This window comes from Synchiropus splendidus, chromosome 10 (assembly GCF_027744825.2).
Source record: "Synchiropus splendidus isolate RoL2022-P1 chromosome 10, RoL_Sspl_1.0, whole genome shotgun sequence".
Taxonomy (NCBI): domain Eukaryota; kingdom Metazoa; phylum Chordata; class Actinopteri; order Syngnathiformes; family Callionymidae; genus Synchiropus; species Synchiropus splendidus.
This window is the reverse complement of record NC_071343.1, coordinates 16,554,365-16,570,714: the sequence shown is the minus strand read 5'-3', so window position 1 is coordinate 16,570,714 and position 16,350 is coordinate 16,554,365. Positions and strand designations below refer to the sequence as shown.

The following is a 16,350-nucleotide window of genomic DNA, read 5'->3' as shown; positions in this document are numbered from 1 at the left end:
TCACACAATCATTCTGCACAATATACAGTTAAACCTTGGAGAAGATATTGAAGAGTTCATTTCATGGGCTCGATCCATGTGTCTGTACTGAGGGAAATGAGACAGAGGGGGCTTTGTGGGAGATTGTGTGTGTGTGTGTAACAGGTGATCAAAGGAAAGCAAACACAAATAAACCAATGAAAGTTATTTCCAAATAATTTAAAAAAATGTGCTTTTGGATGAAAACAGAAAACACAAATAAACATGTGCAGGGAGGATGAGAGCGAGCGACGATGCTTCAAACTGCACATCATCCTCATTTCTTCTTCAAAGATTATTCTGTGACCTTGCTTCCCTCACAGGAGCAGGGGGTTGCCATCAGTCCGGTGGTGGTGGTGGTGGTGAGGGGTTTTGGGGAGCCATCTGTAAAATAACAAAAATGTTATTTCGGCCGCCCATCGCACCAAGCCATTCATTGTCTTCAACAATTAAAATGTTTTTGGAGAAATATCAATACATGAATTGATGTTTATATCAATCGTATCCTTTACACCCTAAAATTCGACTGCATTCACAAGCTACAACAAACTAGTTATTTGTGACTTGGTGTGTAAAAATATTGTTTGTCACTATGCCAGTAGGTGGTGCTAAAAATACTGGAGGCCCATGGGCTACACAACTAAAACACAACATCATCATCTGCACATCATCCTCATTTGTTCTTCGAAAATTCATTTGGAATGTATCATTCTCTGACCTTTGGTCATGGTCTACTCCATGAGCACCACCCCGTCCTCGGGACGGGTATGTGGGGGATCAGACTCCAACTTCATACACTTGACGTTGGCTGCGAAGAGATTAAAAAAGAAAACATTTCAGGGTAAATGTCTGCAACCCAGTTTTATTAAACACATGATGTTGCAGTTGCTCAGGAGTGGGAGGAAAGGCAGAAACTGAAAAACATGAGAAACTGGACACCCTGAATTTCCAGTCGTCTCATGGACCCACTTTTCCATCATTCATTCACTGAGCAGCTCACATTTCATCCAGCAGAAGTTGCCTTGCTGGTCAGGGCGAGTAAAAGAGCATCATGGCAGATGTTCAGCTTCATCTCTTGTCACCGTACCTGAGTTTTACTGGTGAGAGGGATGCCACCTCACATGCTGTTATGTATGACACTATAACTACCTGACGTCCACGCATGCATCAAGGGCACAGAGGAACAATGGGAGAACTGAGACACCCTAAAATTGGAGTGTATTCACGTCTATGTTCCGCATTGCCACGGGCAACCAATGTCCACGCCGCTCCAGGGCCACACACACTGCCATCAGCTCGGCTGCTTGTGCGGAAGGTTTAGTGAACTCGTCGCTTGTCCAGATCAGAGGGCAAGGTGAGTTTGGATCCATGGGGTTGTCTGCTTCCACGACGGCTGCACCTACATGCAATGGTCCAGAGATGTGTCTCCAGCAACAGCCATCCGTGAAGAGAACTCTTCCATCTGTGAGTGATAGATTCGCGCTTTGATTTCCTGTCTTACGCGGCCCTGACGCCTGTTGTTCCTGTCCTGTTCCCGAAACATTTACATGAGTCCAACAGTAGCTGCCGGCATGTCACTCTCTTTATTTTATTTATTCTTCTCTATTGTCCTTGTCATCGACTGAATGTATCGCCTTTCTTGTACATTACATTGTACATTTACAGTGCTTTCCTTTTGCCGGGAAAAAAGAACAAAAAAACTTCTTTTTGCTGACCAACAGTACAGCTTGCTTGTTCGGATGACCCCTGCTGCTACTTGCAAACCTTTTGAGCTGCGCTTGTACCAAATCATGAGCTCTGGTGATGTCTATGGCAAGAAAACATGTCATTCAACTGCTTCTTCAGAAACACTCTGGCGCCCTCTTGCGGCAGAGCTCATGAGCGTTTTGTGTCTATGGTGGAGTCGGTATTTGTTTTGTTTCTATTAGTATATTGGTATGACATGGAGACGAATAAAAGAAGAGTTGGTGATTGTAAGGACCGGCAAGAAGATGGGCTTGTTGCTGTTTCTGAGTCGGAGTGTTGTTTTCAGGTTTTTATATATGACATGATCAAGTTCCAACTGCTACTGACTCTTTATTCAGCACATTGTTCTGTATCACAAGCAGCCGTTCCACTCAGGACCCGCTGTCCAGACATAGACATGTTAAAATAAATAAATAAATAATCCAATTGATGTGATCATGTATTAATAGTACTTCCCCCTCCAGAAAACAAAAGCGATATATAACAATGTGCATAATTCTTGACACTATTTAAATCAAATTTACTGTCCAGCAAAAATAACATTTAGCTTTATAACTTGTTCTATAAAGAAACAAAATCATCTACTATGTAAAATGACTGAATCTCATCGACCATATTTCTCAACATTGAACTTGCACTTGCATGTCCAATCCCTCACTGGTGGAGGGGTCCTGTGGTGTCAGAAACTTCCTTCACAGTATGTCAGCGAGAATCATTCTTCGCAGCCTTGGTGGAGCGGCTGACAGAGGCTTCTTCATGATGGACTCCAAGGGCTTGTGGTCCGAGTCCACGTGGACATGTCGGCCATATGCATATTGATGGAAGCTTTTGAAACCAAACTGTACATTTCCTTCTCAACCTGTGTGTTGCGAATATGGCTGTCAGGGAGAGATTTTGTTGCACAACTGATGAGTCCATACTTTGAAGCATCTACCTGTAAGGTAAGATCCATGTCAGCATCACGGCCTGCAAGAACTGGGCTCATTTCCTTAAAGGCATCATCGTGCTGCTTCTGGAAAGGGTTGAAACACAGTAAGTTCAAAATAAATGAATAAATAAAGACAATAGGTTTAATAGAATACATAGATAAAAACAGACACCACATACACATATTTTTATTTCGTTCATTGTTGCGTTGTGTTATGATGCTAGTGAGGTAGTCCATAGTCCAACAGTCCTCAGAGGCACTGGCTCCAGAACAAATCTTGTAGCGCAGCTGTACATTGGCTAAAAGTTGTCGCCTCTTTTTCTCCGCTAGGTGGGTTAACACTCCACCATAAACCCTGCATATGTCCCAAAATAAGGGAGTAGAGTGAGGAATGTGTTTGATGAAATGTAACGTTCATAATATAGTAGTTCCGTCGAATGTATGTCAGTTAGAGTCATGGTTTATGCTCGGCTAGCTGACGGTGCCAAGTATACTGTCAGAGAGTTGTGAAAAGTGTAAGATGCAGAGACGGTGTTGCAGTCAATGTTCTAGTCTATGGTTCTATTCAAAGTTGTGTTTTGGGGTTCCACTACTTTCTGCTATGGACTGTTTGGTCAGGTCTGGTCTCAACAATTGAAGTTCCTCTCTTCTATTTTTTGAACATGTCAAGTGATATACTAATCAAAGAGTAAGACATGTCAAACAACGGACATGTGGGTTCAGAGCCACACTGAGAATCCACCACCAGACTCACTAGCAGAATAAATCTTGCAGTGAAGCCGTACATTGGCTAAAGGTTGGTACCACGAGGTCAGGGTGGCAATACTTGTCCCATAAGAAGCCATTTGACTGTTGCAGCAACTGTGGTGGATCTCTGAGAGGCTTGGTGCAAACTCAGCGAGATGGTTGCCCAGCAGTGTCTCTAGCTCTGCACGCTTTCTTCTTCTTAATGGCTAAGACCTTAGTTGGGTCTGGTTTGATCATCATCTGACCTCACTGCTTCTCATAGTTTTCAGGTTCAGCCTCTCTCACCTGATCGTGCTCTTCTCTGGTTTGACCATAGAAGAGAATGTGGTCTACTATTGCGACCACTCCATTCAGACCCTGGTGTGTCACATCTATTTTTCTTTGACACTGATCTTGGGCTGAAATAATACCAAGTGGAAGAAGTCATAACGCCCAAATGGTGTGTTGAATGTCATCAACTTTGATGTTTCTGTAAGTATCCAGAGCGGACGTCAGTTCGCTTGGCAGTGTTGGCTGAGGGTCATGTGGACGGCAGATTCTGAGTTTACCTGCGCGGCTTCTCCCCAACGACGAGTGCGTTGACCCAGACTCTTTGACAAGTGGGTTTTGGCCAGTCTTAAACTGTGCCCCCCACCAACAACCAAACAGGGACAGGACGATCAATAAATAGAGATAAAGAAACAGAGTTTTGTTGTTGACTGAACTGGAAACGCTGGGTTTTAATCATGACAAGTAAATCTGCCCTCATTCCAAGCTGTCCTCACGCGGCCCGTCTCTTCATATGTCTGGCCAGAATGTGCGACTTGAGTTCCGCAAGCAATGGACTACAGTCATTATGAGGTTTGTTTTGGGATTTTTCCATGAAAACCGTCATGTTCACGTCCACCTCCATGGTGCATTTTCTGTTATCCGTTTATGTCAACGTTACCACTTGGTTTAAACCGTGGCTAGTTAATATGCGATGGAAACCCTGGATGATGACACTGGTTTCCTCCATTTCTTGAGACGACGTCTGAGAGCATGGGGTCTCCTTCTTGGTGGATAAACCACTGGTGCCTCAGGTGGGTCAAGGTGTATCGTACATTCTCCTGGGAATAGTCCGGGTCCTTCAAAAAAGACGTCCTTATAGTCTGACATGATGCCATTATTATCCAGAGTGGCGTTGGCTGATAGCACCATGACACGATCAAGATTCTTTATTCAGCACTGTATCACACGCAGCTGTTCTACTGAGGAGCACTGATCCAGACACAGGTGACCTGCAAGGTGCCGGTCATAAAAATCATCCAGGTGATGTCATCACAGATGAATTCAGTATTAGAACGGAATTCAGATGTTTGAATTGATGAAGAATTCTGTTTGACAGCCTGGGGTAAAAAATGTTTAGCACAGTCTCAGTTATATGAATGTACAGTCAATGTTTTGCTTTGACACACTCGAACTCATTGGAGCGAAAACACACACAAAAAGCAACAAGAATGAAAAACAAAACAAAGTGATATATTGTCATTTATATAATGAAATGTCGGGAATGCCCCATTAATTTTATTGTTATTTTACTTTTTTGCTTTTTTTAACTACAAGGCAGATATTTATTAAGTCTCAGTGTGTCACGTCTCCTGTTGGCTGCTGTTACTCGCCTCTATGCTCCGTCGCACCACAGGATCATTTTATTTCTGACTGAATCAAAATCAGTACATCGCATCAGCATCGTTTGTTCCTGCCCCAAAGAAAAAATAATCTATAGAAGTCTAGAAATCTATCATATACGGAGGCCCTAAGGGGACATGACAACAACAACAACAACAACAACAAAAAGGTTCGTGAGATCTCGCAATACTATGATTCTGGGTTTATGCTACTGTTCCTTTAAGAGTTCAATGGTGACAAGTGAGTGAGGGTGGAGCGTGGTGCTGTGCTGGGGGTCAGAGAGAGTTCTGTTTTTTGGGAGTTGTTGAGGAGAGAGAGGAGTTGCAATTGTTTCTGTTTTCTGGAGACCACGACACAGTGTGTGAGTGAAATAAAAGAAGAAACAAAACTGCGGAGCGGCTGTTTTTGTCTACTACCAGCAGACACTACAATACTTTTGAGTTCAGTCATTTTTTTGACACTTCTGCATTTGACCTCTTTTCCATCGTAATCCCTCAGTGCAAGAGTCTTTCTGGGTTTGGCGAGATCATAGCAGCAGCATCATTCCTCATGTCTATTCAGGCATCTGAGACAGCTCACTGACATGACAGACTTGCAGAGCAGCATCTAGGGTTGGCTCCACTGCATGTAAACGCCTCTCTCTCTAATGTTCCTGTCGTCAACTCAAAACACAATTTGGTCACGTTCCATGGGATCATTCAGGTTTGCAAAGTCACATGACTGCGTTGTGAGCCCCAGGTCTGTCAGGAAACTATCAAGATGCTGATGTTGTCCACGTGTTTCATTCTTCTCAGGGGAGAAATGCTCCTCAAACTGCTGCATCACACAATCAAGTGTCTTCCCTTTTTCTTCATGATCAAGCGTGTTGGACACGTCCAGGGCCTGTGGACCTGCTGTTGTTAGCAGACCTACATCCGAATACCAAAACAAACACTGACGCCTAGTGGTCACGAACGATCACTTTAAATGTCACACTCGGGCTCCCGTCCACCCTCGGTCAAGGTGAAGAAATGAGGTTCTGTATTCGCAATTATCTTTAATTTTGATTTATTTTTGGTGTTAAACAGATGTATTGTCGATGAATACATCGTGCTACATTGAAATCGAGCTAAAATGAGCAAGTGACAGCACAGATGTCAGATTTAACAAGTAAATTAAATAATAATTCATGATGATTCTCTACCACAGACACGTAAAGTTCAGGAGATCTGCCGCAAGAGGGCGCCATAGTGTTTCTGAAGAGTCGGTTGAATGGCGAGAAAGAAAGCGCTTTATAAAAGAGGCAATGGGAAATGTTGAGATGGGAGAAACGCAAAACTCGCACAGACTAAAAGCAAATTTATAAAGGTACAATAAATGACGTTTTCGATTCACCCTCTGCCAGGTGACTGCGGTGTATTTTCAGTTTTTATTTTCACAGTCGGCAGTTATTATAGGCTTTTTAAATGACTGCAATGCATTTACAAATAATATATAATACATAACTTAAATGCTTTAATCTGTCTTCATCAACAACTTCTTCCTTTGATGCAACATATTTTTTTCAATCCTTTTATTTACCTATTTTCAGCCATAAACTTTCCAACCCGAAACAGTGACCTAATGGGAGGAATTCAAATCACCTGTGGAGACTCCTCTGTGGTACAGTGCGAGTCATTTTTCATGATTTCTCTAGTTACAGTTGCTGACCTCCTGAGAGGAGCTCAGCTGCACGCTTCCTCACTGCTACCATTCTCATCACTTTAGTGGGGAATCTTGGTGGGAAAAGATAAAGATCCAGAGGAGAATCTAGATTTTCTGTTCATTCGCAGTGGAGGGAAATGTTTTCAGACTCTTTTGAAATTTGATTTCATTCCTCACTGTCAGCAGGGGAGATGATTTGAACCAGCAACATTTTGTTGGAGGAACACACTCAGGCCTCACACACACACACACACACTGAGGAACCAGAACCAGGAGCCTCTCTGAGTCCAAATCCCAGGTACAGAGGTTCAGTGGAGGTGAAGAAGGAGCAGAGACGAGGCCGGGCTCCAGAGGAGACTCTGTAGAAGTGAAGAAATCCAGCAGGTGCGTTCAGCAACACTCCAACTCTGTGAGAGACGTCTGAGCTCTCGATGACAGTTTCTGTCTTATTGTGACAGACTTTATATCCAGCATCATCAGAGCAGCTCAGACTCCAGGAATAAAGGTTCTGTCCAAACTCAGACTCATCTTCTTTCCCTCCGTCTCTCCTGAGAGTCACGGCCACAGAAACTCTTCCTCTCCACTCCACCTCCCAGTAACAGACACCAGTCACAGCGTCTCTGCTCATCACCTGAGGACACTGCTCAAACCTGTCGGGATGGTCCAGATACTCCTGATCCTCCGTCACTAGCTCCACCATGTGGTTGTTGTTGGACAGTAGGAGGCGCTGGTGAGCTGTGTCTGGGTCCAGTGAGAGTGGACGGAAGTCTGAGAGAAGAAGACACACGTGGTGATGATGGAGGAAGAACAGACCTTCTCTTCAAGAGACAATCATTGTCCCAGCAAGCCAGGGAAGGCTGCTCTGTTGGTCAACATGAGCTACAGTGGAGATCATGAGCCCACAGGTTCAAACTGTGATGGGTCAACAGTCATGTGACACTGGGGAGGCATCAAGAGAAGAACCAGGAGGACTGGAACATCCCAGAATAATCTGGAGCAGCTGATGTCCCATGTGAAAGACACAAGTGTCTCCATGTGAGGTCAGGAGCTAAGCTAGCCTGTCGCTAACACCAGACTAGTTTTGGGAACATGATGATGTTCAGAGCTCCTGAGACTTTGGAGTGAAAGACTGAAGAGAGTGCAGGGAATCTGTATGTGATGATGAGGAAAGTCCACAGTGCTGCTTCTAGATCTGCACGGAGGCTCCTCACTAGCTGCTGCTGGACACCATATTGGTGAGCAGTGTTCTGGGCAGTGACCTGGACTTGATGAAGACAAGTTCCAGCAGCAGATCCAAGGGTCACATGACGTCACTAACTTCACAGCTGCTCCACTTGAAGCTGACAGAGTCGAGGAGTTCTCATGAAGCAATGAGATACAGACTTACATCTCTTCAGTCCAGATGTTAACCTCTGTGGTCCACAGTGATCCAGCCTGGAGGAAGAAAGAGGCAGAAGGATGAGAGCAGATCCATGTGACTTCAGATGTTTCAGGACTATTATCTGCTGCTGCTAAGTGGACGGCTCTTTTATGACTGTTTTGGTGACAACAAAGATGAATCTCTAAACAGCTGCTCAGTCTCTACTGTCTCCTTGGTGTGTCCAGCGAAGTCTAGCAGAACATGTCATGCGTTGTGGATTCATGTGCTCAGTTCAGATGAAGAGTCTGAACAGCGTCCCACACCCACATCCTCTCTGTCTGCTCCTGGATCACATGTTCAGTCTGAAGCTCTTTGGAGCACAGTCAGTCGGTTCTGCTGCTCTGTCCATACCTGAGAGTCTCCAGCCTCCAGTCTGGACTCTCCACTCCAGCAGACAGCAGCTCCAGTCCTGGTCCTCCTGGATGGTTGAAGCTCAGGTCCAGCTCTCTCAGATGGGAGGGGTTAGAGGTCAGAGCTGAGGCCAGAGAAGCACAGCCTCTCTCTGAGATCCCACACCCTGACAGACTGTGGTGAAGGAGGAAGAGTGTTTTCGAGAATCATGAGAGCAGAAGAACCTTCCAGTTGTGGAGCAGAACTGAAGAGAGGAGATGATGTGTTCTGACCTGAGAGTCTCCAGGGGACAGTATGGACTCTTCAGTCCAGCAGACAGCAGCTTCACTCCTGGATCCTTCAGGTCATAGTTGTAGCTCAGGTCCAGTTGTGTCAGACGAGAGGACGGAGAGCTGAGGACTGAGGACAGAAGGGAACCACTTCTCTCTGACAGTTCACAGCAGCTCAGGCTGTGAAAGAGACGAGTGTCATCAACAAGTGAGACTTTTTCAATCCTCTATTTGGACCAGACTTTAAACTCTTTATTGGAGGACACACTGAACTCTTTCCACTCAGAAGATCATCATCACATTAGAGTTGGAATATTAGAAGCAGTATATATCAGTCAGGATCAACTTGATTAAACATGAAGACAAAAACACAAAGCAGATGAAAGAGGAACAAAATATTGGGGGTGTTGTTGATAAAGGGGAGACTTTATATTTATCCAGCTGCTCCAACAGGAAGTGACATCACAGATCAACTGTGAACAAGGAAATATGTTCTAACTTTTGTCTGTTTTTCGGGCACTCATCATTCTGTGATGTGACTTGAGCGGCTGAACAGAGCGTGGCCTGCATAGAGAACTTGTTCTTCGTCTTTGTGAAGGTGAACTTTATTCACAAATAACGCCTTAGTGAACCCCTGAGTGCGTAACATACACGTCTGTCCTGCTCTGTTTGTCACCCAAACTGATGCAGAGTTTGTTTTATGAGACCGAGCCTCACATCTGTCCCGCTGTCAGACGTGTCCTCTGAGTTCAGATGCAGCTGTGTGAGTGGCTAAATGCAGAGAGCTCTCTCCTGCATGAATACAGCACCGCCAGATATCACAGCTGAAGTTTCAGCTCATCAAACGCACTATTGGCCTATTTAAATCAGTCAAATATGTTGTTGGAACAACAGAAATGTCGGCGCCGCAAATTACCATGGAAACGAAGCAGCATTCTAGACAATCCCAGGCCACCATAAGTGAATGTGCCTGGGGACCATCTTCTGTGGTTGAAAACTCAGTGACTTTTCTTCTGTTTTGGACTCATTCTGTCCTGTACTTCAACGCCCCCACAGTGAAGTCCTGTTCAGAATAGTGGGACGATCCCGGGGCATGTTTCAGAAGGGTGGTTCAGGGAAAAGCCTGAGTTGGTTTTCCCGGAATTGAGCAGCAACTTTGGTGTTTTGGTTTCATGAAGCAGGACCAGCAAACCTCTGTGTGAATGAGGGAGAACAAGCCTCTCCTCAGGAACTCACAGTCACATGACTGCAGGAGGAACCTGCTGGAGACTGATGCCACTGAGAATCAGCTGCTGCATTGAAGAGCAAACTGATTGGAAAACTGTGACTCTCTGAAGCTGGAGTCTCCACCTCTGACTTTCACATTTCAGCTCTGAAGCAGGACAAATGATGTGTTCTGACCTGAGAGTCTCCAGGTGACAGTGTGGACTTTTCAGTCCAGCAGACAGCAGCTCCACTCCTGCATCCTCCAGGTCATAGTTGTAGCTCAGGTCCAGTTGTGTCAGACGAGAGGACGGAGAGCTGAGGACTGAGGACAGAAGGGAACCACTTCTCTCTGACAGCTGACAGTCTCTCAGTCTGAATAAAAAGAACAAGGAAATCAAATGTTCATGTTCAGTTCACATCATCAGAGATGTTTCAGTGTTTGATCCACTCACAGAACTTCCTTTGAAGCTTGGACCACAGGCAGCAGCCTCTCAAGAACCTCCTCTGAAGCAGAGTATTTCATCAGGTCAAACACCTCCAGATCTTCCTCTGAGGACAGTAAGATGAAGGCCAGGGTGGACCACTGAGCAGGAGACAGTTGCTCTGTGGAGATACGTCCTGATCTCAGCTGCTGTTGGACCTGCTCCACCAGAGAAGTGTCCTTCACTTCACTCAGACAGTGGAACAGATTGATGATTCTCTCTGGAGACACTTTCTGACTGATCTTCTTCTTGATGAGCTCTGCTGTGTCCTGATGGGTCCAGGAGTTACTTCCTATCTGTGTCCACAGACCTGGAAGGAGACTCTGGCTGCTCTGCAGAGAAAGACCCAGAAGGAAGCGCAGGAACAAGTCCAGATGTCCATTTGGACTTTCTACAGCTTCATTTATTGCTATCTGGTAGAACTGCCCTGGAAGACGTTTGTTTCTAAAGAGTCTTGTCAGTACAGATGTTTGTTGTGAATCAAGCAGATTGACTCCAGATTTGAAGAACGTCAGGTGGACATGAACAGCAGCCAGAAATTCCTGAAGACTCAGGTGGATGAAGCAGAAGACCTTGTCCTGGTACAGTCCTCTCTCCTCTCTGAAGATCTGTGTGAAGACTCCTGAGTAAACTGCAGCAGCTGTGATGTCGATGCCACACTCTGTGAGGTCTGATTCATAGAAGATCAAGTTTCCTCTCTGCAGCTGCTCAAAAGCCAGTTTTCCCAGAGACTCAATCATCTTCCTGCTCTCAGGATCCCAAACTGTGTCTATCCCAGCTCCTCCATGGTACTTGATCTTCTTGACTTTGGCCTGAACCACCAGGAAGTGGATGTACATCTCAGTCAGGGTCTTGGGCAGCTCTCTGGTCTCTCTGCTCTTCAACATGTCCTCCAGAACTGTGGCAGTGATCCAGCAGAAGATGGGGATGTGACACATGATGTAGAGGCTTCGTGAGCTCTTGATGTGAGAGATGATGGTGGTCTGCTCCTCATCTCTGAACCTCTTCCTGAAGTACTCCTCCTTCTGGAGGTCCGTGAACCCTCTGACCTCTGTCACCATGTCCACACACTCAGGAGGGATCTGACTGGCTGCTGCAGGTCGGGTGGTTATCCAGAGGTGAGCTGAGGGAAGCAGCTTCCCCCTGATGATGTTGGTCAGCAGGACGTCTACTGAGGTGGACTCTGTAGCTTCTGTCAGGACCCGACTGTTGAAGTCCAGAGGGAGTCGACACTCGTCCAGACCGTCCAAGATGAACAGAACCTGGACTCCTTCAAAGCTGCCGAGTCCTGATTCTTTGGTTTCAGGAAAGAAGCGATGAACAAGTTCCACCAAACTCAACTTCTTGTCTTTCAGCAGGTTCAGCTCTCTGAAGGTGAAAGGAAACATGAGCTGGAAGTTCTGGTGGGCTTTGTCTTCAGCCCAGTCCAGAGTCAGCTTCTGTGTCAGGAGGGTCTTCCCAATGCCAGCCACGCCCTTCGTCAGCAGGCTCCTGATTGGTCCCTCTCTCTCAGGTGAGGCTTTAAAGAGGTCTTCTTGTCTGATGGTAGTTTCTGCTCTGGTCTGGTTCCTGGTTGCTGCTTCGATCTGTCGGACCTCGTGCTCCTGGTTGACCTGGTCTGTGCCCCCCTCAGTGATGTAGAGCTCTGTGTAGATCTGATTCAGAGGGGCGGAGTTTCCTGCTTTAGCCACCCCCTCAAACACACTGTGGAACTTCTTCTGCAGGCTCCTCTTCAGTCGTCCTGCACACGCTCCACCACGACTTCCTGAGTGAAGAGAGAAGTCACATGATCAAAGGATTCTGGAAGGCGAAGCTGATCAAGCTCGAGATTATTCTTCCCATCAGCTCCAGATATTTCAGCTCAAATGGACTTTTAGACTGAAGGATTCACATTCAGCAGGTTGAAGGTTCAAATCCTCTTACTGCTCCACACACGACTAGCAAGCTCCTCCTCCTCCATGCTCCTCAGGAGGTTCATGATGAAGTCCAGGAAAGCTTCTCTGCTGCTCCTCATCTGCTCCTCATCACACGTCACCTTCACCTCTTCCTCATCATCCTGGTATTTGGGATCATCTGGACTGAGGAACCTTTGGACTCTCCTCACTTCCTTCTTCACCAGGGTCATGACAGTCTCCTCAAGCAGCTGAAACACAAACATGTGACCTGATCATGTGACAGAGAGAAAACCTGCTGACCTTCAGAGGTGACCAGAATCCTGACTGGTGAGTTAGCATCTGTTGTAGTTAGCAGGAGGAGCTAGCACTTGAACACACCTGAAGTGTGGAGTCCAGATCTGTCTGATGCTGCTGGACACACTGGAGACTGAGAACATCTGAGACCTGCTGATCCTCTCTGTGAAGAACATCAGGCAGTAAATCAGCTCTACTTTCACAAGGACACTGATGATCTGATGAAGGTCAAGACTCAGACTGTGACTCTTCCAGGTGCAGCTCAGCTGAAACAGAACAATCTAGCTCCAGATTCATGGAAACCAGATGAAACAGACGTGAACTTTGTCACACACTTCAGTCATGAGTTCATGTTTCATCAGTTCAGTTCACTGCTTCTTCTCTTGAATGTGCAGTTTCCTCGTCGTGGAGCAGCACTTTTGACTCCAGTTGAATAAACACCAGATCCTGCCATAACAACCAGCATTTCCAGATTGTGGAAGATAGTGGGAAGAATAAAGTCTCATCTGATCTTCAGTCCAAGCAGAAGGAGCCTCAGAGACCTTTAATCAGACCCAACAATCACATGAGTGGAGAGGAACAGAAACCCTCACCTTTCTCCCAAAGGCTCTTGTCTTCCTTTCAAATTGACATCAAGAATCTTCGATGCGTCACTCTTCAGAGACACACAGCTGAGTTCAGACTCTTCTGGTTTCTCCTGATTAATCCTGATGGAGACACAACTCCGATAAACAATTCAATCTCTGATTAACCGTCTGACCACTAGAGGTCCTCTCAGTGGTGCTCCTGCCCCGTCTGTCACCTGCTTCTGCTCTGATGGTCCTGTCCTCCTCTGAAGTTCATTCTTCCTCCCATAGACCTGTCACTCTTCAGAGACACACAGCTGGGAGCAGGTCCAGGTCCGTGTCCTCGTCCAGCAGCTTCTGATGTGAGTGGCTTTGTTCTGAACACAGAAGTTGCAGTGTGAAAATGGTTACATGTATTTAGAGCTCTGACAGGAGAACTGATCTTCTCACCTCTGAGCTCTGGTCTGGCTGCCATGGTCCTCACCCTGAGGGGCTTTAGAGCATCATCATGGGTGGTTCGTGTCAACAACAGAACTTCAATCATCAGGTTCAGAGCAGCAGAACAAAGTCATGAGAGAAGGAAGAAGACGTGGACAGAAGAGTCCATCACATGTGATGTCAACATGCCACATGGAGGTCAGCATGGTCTGTTGGTGGATGGAAGAAGCTGCTGCTCATCAGAGCCACTGGTTCTTCTCTGTGACCTCACTGACCTCAGTCTCAGCTCAACCTTACACAGCGCTTTCTATCCCCATCCAGCAACCCAAGTGCTTTTTGCTGAGTCAGCCATTCACACACTGACGGCAGTAGGCTGCGACGCAAACATGTCAGGATGCTGGGATCAAACCAGCAACCTCACAATCACAAGCTGACCTGTCTACCATCTGTGCTACATTCTGTCGAGTTAGAAAGTCACTGACCTGTGAGCGTCTCTCCTCTGCTCTGAAGACTTGTGTCCATGTTTGCAGGTGAAGCTTCCAGCTGAGCTCAGCTCCTTCTGATCCTCACTCTGATGGAGGGATCTCGCCCAGTGAGCGAGGGGGTGTGTCCTGTAGAAGATGAACAGAGGTGTTATTTGTGTTTGTCGTTCACCTTCAAAACTGTGTGTGTGTTGCCTGGTCTCTGTGATGGAGCTTCTCCAGGTCTGTCATCAACCAGAGCAGGTGGGTTTCAGTGAGACGCTGCTGATCATGTGACTCCTACAGACACTCTGTGGTCCAACACCTGCTCTGTTCCTGCTGTTTCCTCCATCATGACCTGATGCTGCTCATGCGCAATGCTCCGATCAGAACGACCAAAAACGGAACACTTTAAACGGAAGTGTTCCGTACGTAACTGACTTTATAAATCACAGCCAACAATGGAGTCAATGAAATACTCAAGGCTCATGGTACCATGGTGCTGAAATGTTGTTCATTGAACACTGACATCAGCTCTCACTCACAGAGTCTTTTCAAGTTTAAAAACTCTTATTTTCACATTTCTAGGTTTGCATCGCTGAGACCACCTCAGCTGCCTCCATCCACCTGACTATTTTAATATGGAGGCCTTTCATGCTCCTCAGACAGGGAATTGGGTGGAGCTTAAAACTGGCAACAAGTTTTTGTGGATCACAACAATGAACTCTATCCACTCAACCAGCAGTGATACTGAGAGAGAGAGAGAGAGCACAATCCTGCATCAGTCTTCACTGAACAATAACATTTCAGCGCCATAGTGTCCTGAATACTTGACTGTAATAACTGACAACTGATATCTTCATGAGCTCCTCCAAATCTCACTGCACTTCTTTACACGCCCACTTTGGCTCGACACAAGCCTCCAAGCTGCGCCTCATTTGGCCCGTCACGTCAACAAGCTTTTCCTCGACTGGTGAAACCTGCTGATCCTGCTGACTGGATGAAGCAGAGGGACAACAAAACCAAATAAAGTCCCGACAAATAAATTCCTGCGCCATTATTCTGTATGGTTGAGAGCTGCGCAAATGCATCAGTCATTGACATAAAACAAATATTTCCCGAAATTCTATCAAACTAGATAATGTAGTTTTAAATCTGCAGAGAATTCAACAACCTCAGCAGCGTCTCTGTCAGACAATGAAGCCTCTATAAACACGAGCGCAGAACAAATCAAGCATCCATGTGTGAACTCACCTGAGCTCTTCGCTCACCTGTGAGAAACAGCATATGTCAAAGACTGAACTTTCTAAAGAGGAAGCTGTCTTCGCTGGCCACACCTCAATACTTTAAATGCTTCAAGTACTTTCACTTCTGTTCAGTGGATCATAGCTGCTTTTTACAACGATTGTTTCAGCAGGAAATCATTTCATAACTCATTAATATTGGTCATTCTTTACCGTGAAATCTTCATTTGAGTCTGTCATGTGCAACTTTTTTTTGTTTGTTCTTTGCTTTCTCTCAGTGGCTTCAAATCCAGTTCATGTCTTTGATGGGGATTGTTGAACATGGAGGGAGACAGGAGGAACAGCTCGACCTTCCTCACTATCATCAACCCCTGCAGGAGATGGCGATGTTAATGACATTTCCAGCGAGTTCCCCCACAAGTTCTGCGAGCCATAACTTTCCTGCCAATTCCACCAGTCACTTTACTCTCCTTTTTCCCACCCCTCTAAGCGGCATGTGCATCACCATATTCACCCTAGTTTTTATCATTTTGTGCTTTTCTTCATCACATGCTCAAAAGGAATGTTCATCCATGACAGGCACCTGCAGGTCACCTGTGGATGGATGAGGGCTCCTCAGTAGAACGACTGCGTGTGATACACAACAATGTGCTGAATAAAGAATCACAAGCGTTTGGAACTCGATCATCTGTAACAAGCTGAAAAGAAGCCACTGGTCACTGACGCTGCTACTCTGAAACAGCAACAAGCCCATCACACGGTCAGTGGATGTCAGCTCAGATGGCTTTGGAGCAGTTCTGTGTCATATGTGCTCTGCCCTGAGGCCTTCACTATTGGTTGAGCCACTTTGAGGCGCTAGCCTCCGCCTGAGACTTCGATCGAGGCTCTCCAGCCAGGAAGCCATGTAACACCTGTCACTGGGCTAAACTCTCCACTCAATAGTCAACAGAAA

The 16,350-nt window shown here is 46.0% G+C and overlaps 1 protein-coding gene across 3 annotated transcripts; it reads right to left on the bottom strand.

Annotated features, from left to right (window-relative positions):
* Positions 1 to 6,119: 6,119 nt before the first annotated feature.
* On the bottom strand, positions 6,120 to 15,457 carry LOC128765673 (NLR family CARD domain-containing protein 3-like). 3 transcript variants are annotated; one of them, XM_053876613.1, is made up of 13 exons: positions 15,409 to 15,457; positions 14,176 to 14,304; positions 13,706 to 13,748; positions 13,492 to 13,632; positions 13,283 to 13,396; positions 12,774 to 12,852; positions 12,424 to 12,643; positions 10,471 to 12,265; positions 10,214 to 10,390; positions 8,816 to 8,992; positions 8,544 to 8,717; positions 8,160 to 8,206; positions 6,120 to 7,540 (listed from the first exon to the last, which is right to left on the bottom strand). In XM_053876613.1, the coding sequence occupies exons 2-13, from the start codon at positions 14,213 to 14,215 to the stop codon at positions 7,002 to 7,004; spliced, it is 3,546 nt and encodes a 1,181-aa protein (XP_053732588.1). In that variant the 5' UTR covers positions 14,216 to 14,304; positions 15,409 to 15,457; the 3' UTR covers positions 6,120 to 7,001. The 3 variants fall into 3 exon arrangements, with proteins under 3 accessions (XP_053732588.1, XP_053732589.1, XP_053732590.1); XM_053876614.1 differs by having other exon boundaries at positions 13,706 to 13,789; positions 15,409 to 15,428; XM_053876615.1 differs by lacking the exon at positions 15,409 to 15,457 and having other exon boundaries at positions 13,706 to 13,740; positions 14,176 to 14,300.
* Between the last annotated feature and the right edge of the window lie 893 nt (positions 15,458 to 16,350).

What these genes read in the sequence shown, in the direction of transcription:
- LOC128765673 (XM_053876613.1), bottom strand. Translation starts at nt 14,215, where the DNA reads ATGGACACAAGTCTTCAGAGCAGAGGAGAGACGCTCACAG. An exon ending in ATCTGGACTCCACACTTCAG is followed by an intron (nt 12,644 to 12,773) that starts GTGTGTTCAAGT and finishes TTTGTGTTTCAG; the next exon opens with CTGCTTGAGGAGACTGTCAT. An exon ending in TGCTAGTCGTGTGTGGAGCA is followed by an intron (nt 12,266 to 12,423) that starts GTAAGAGGATTT and finishes CTCTTCACTCAG; the next exon opens with GAAGTCGTGGTGGAGCGTGT.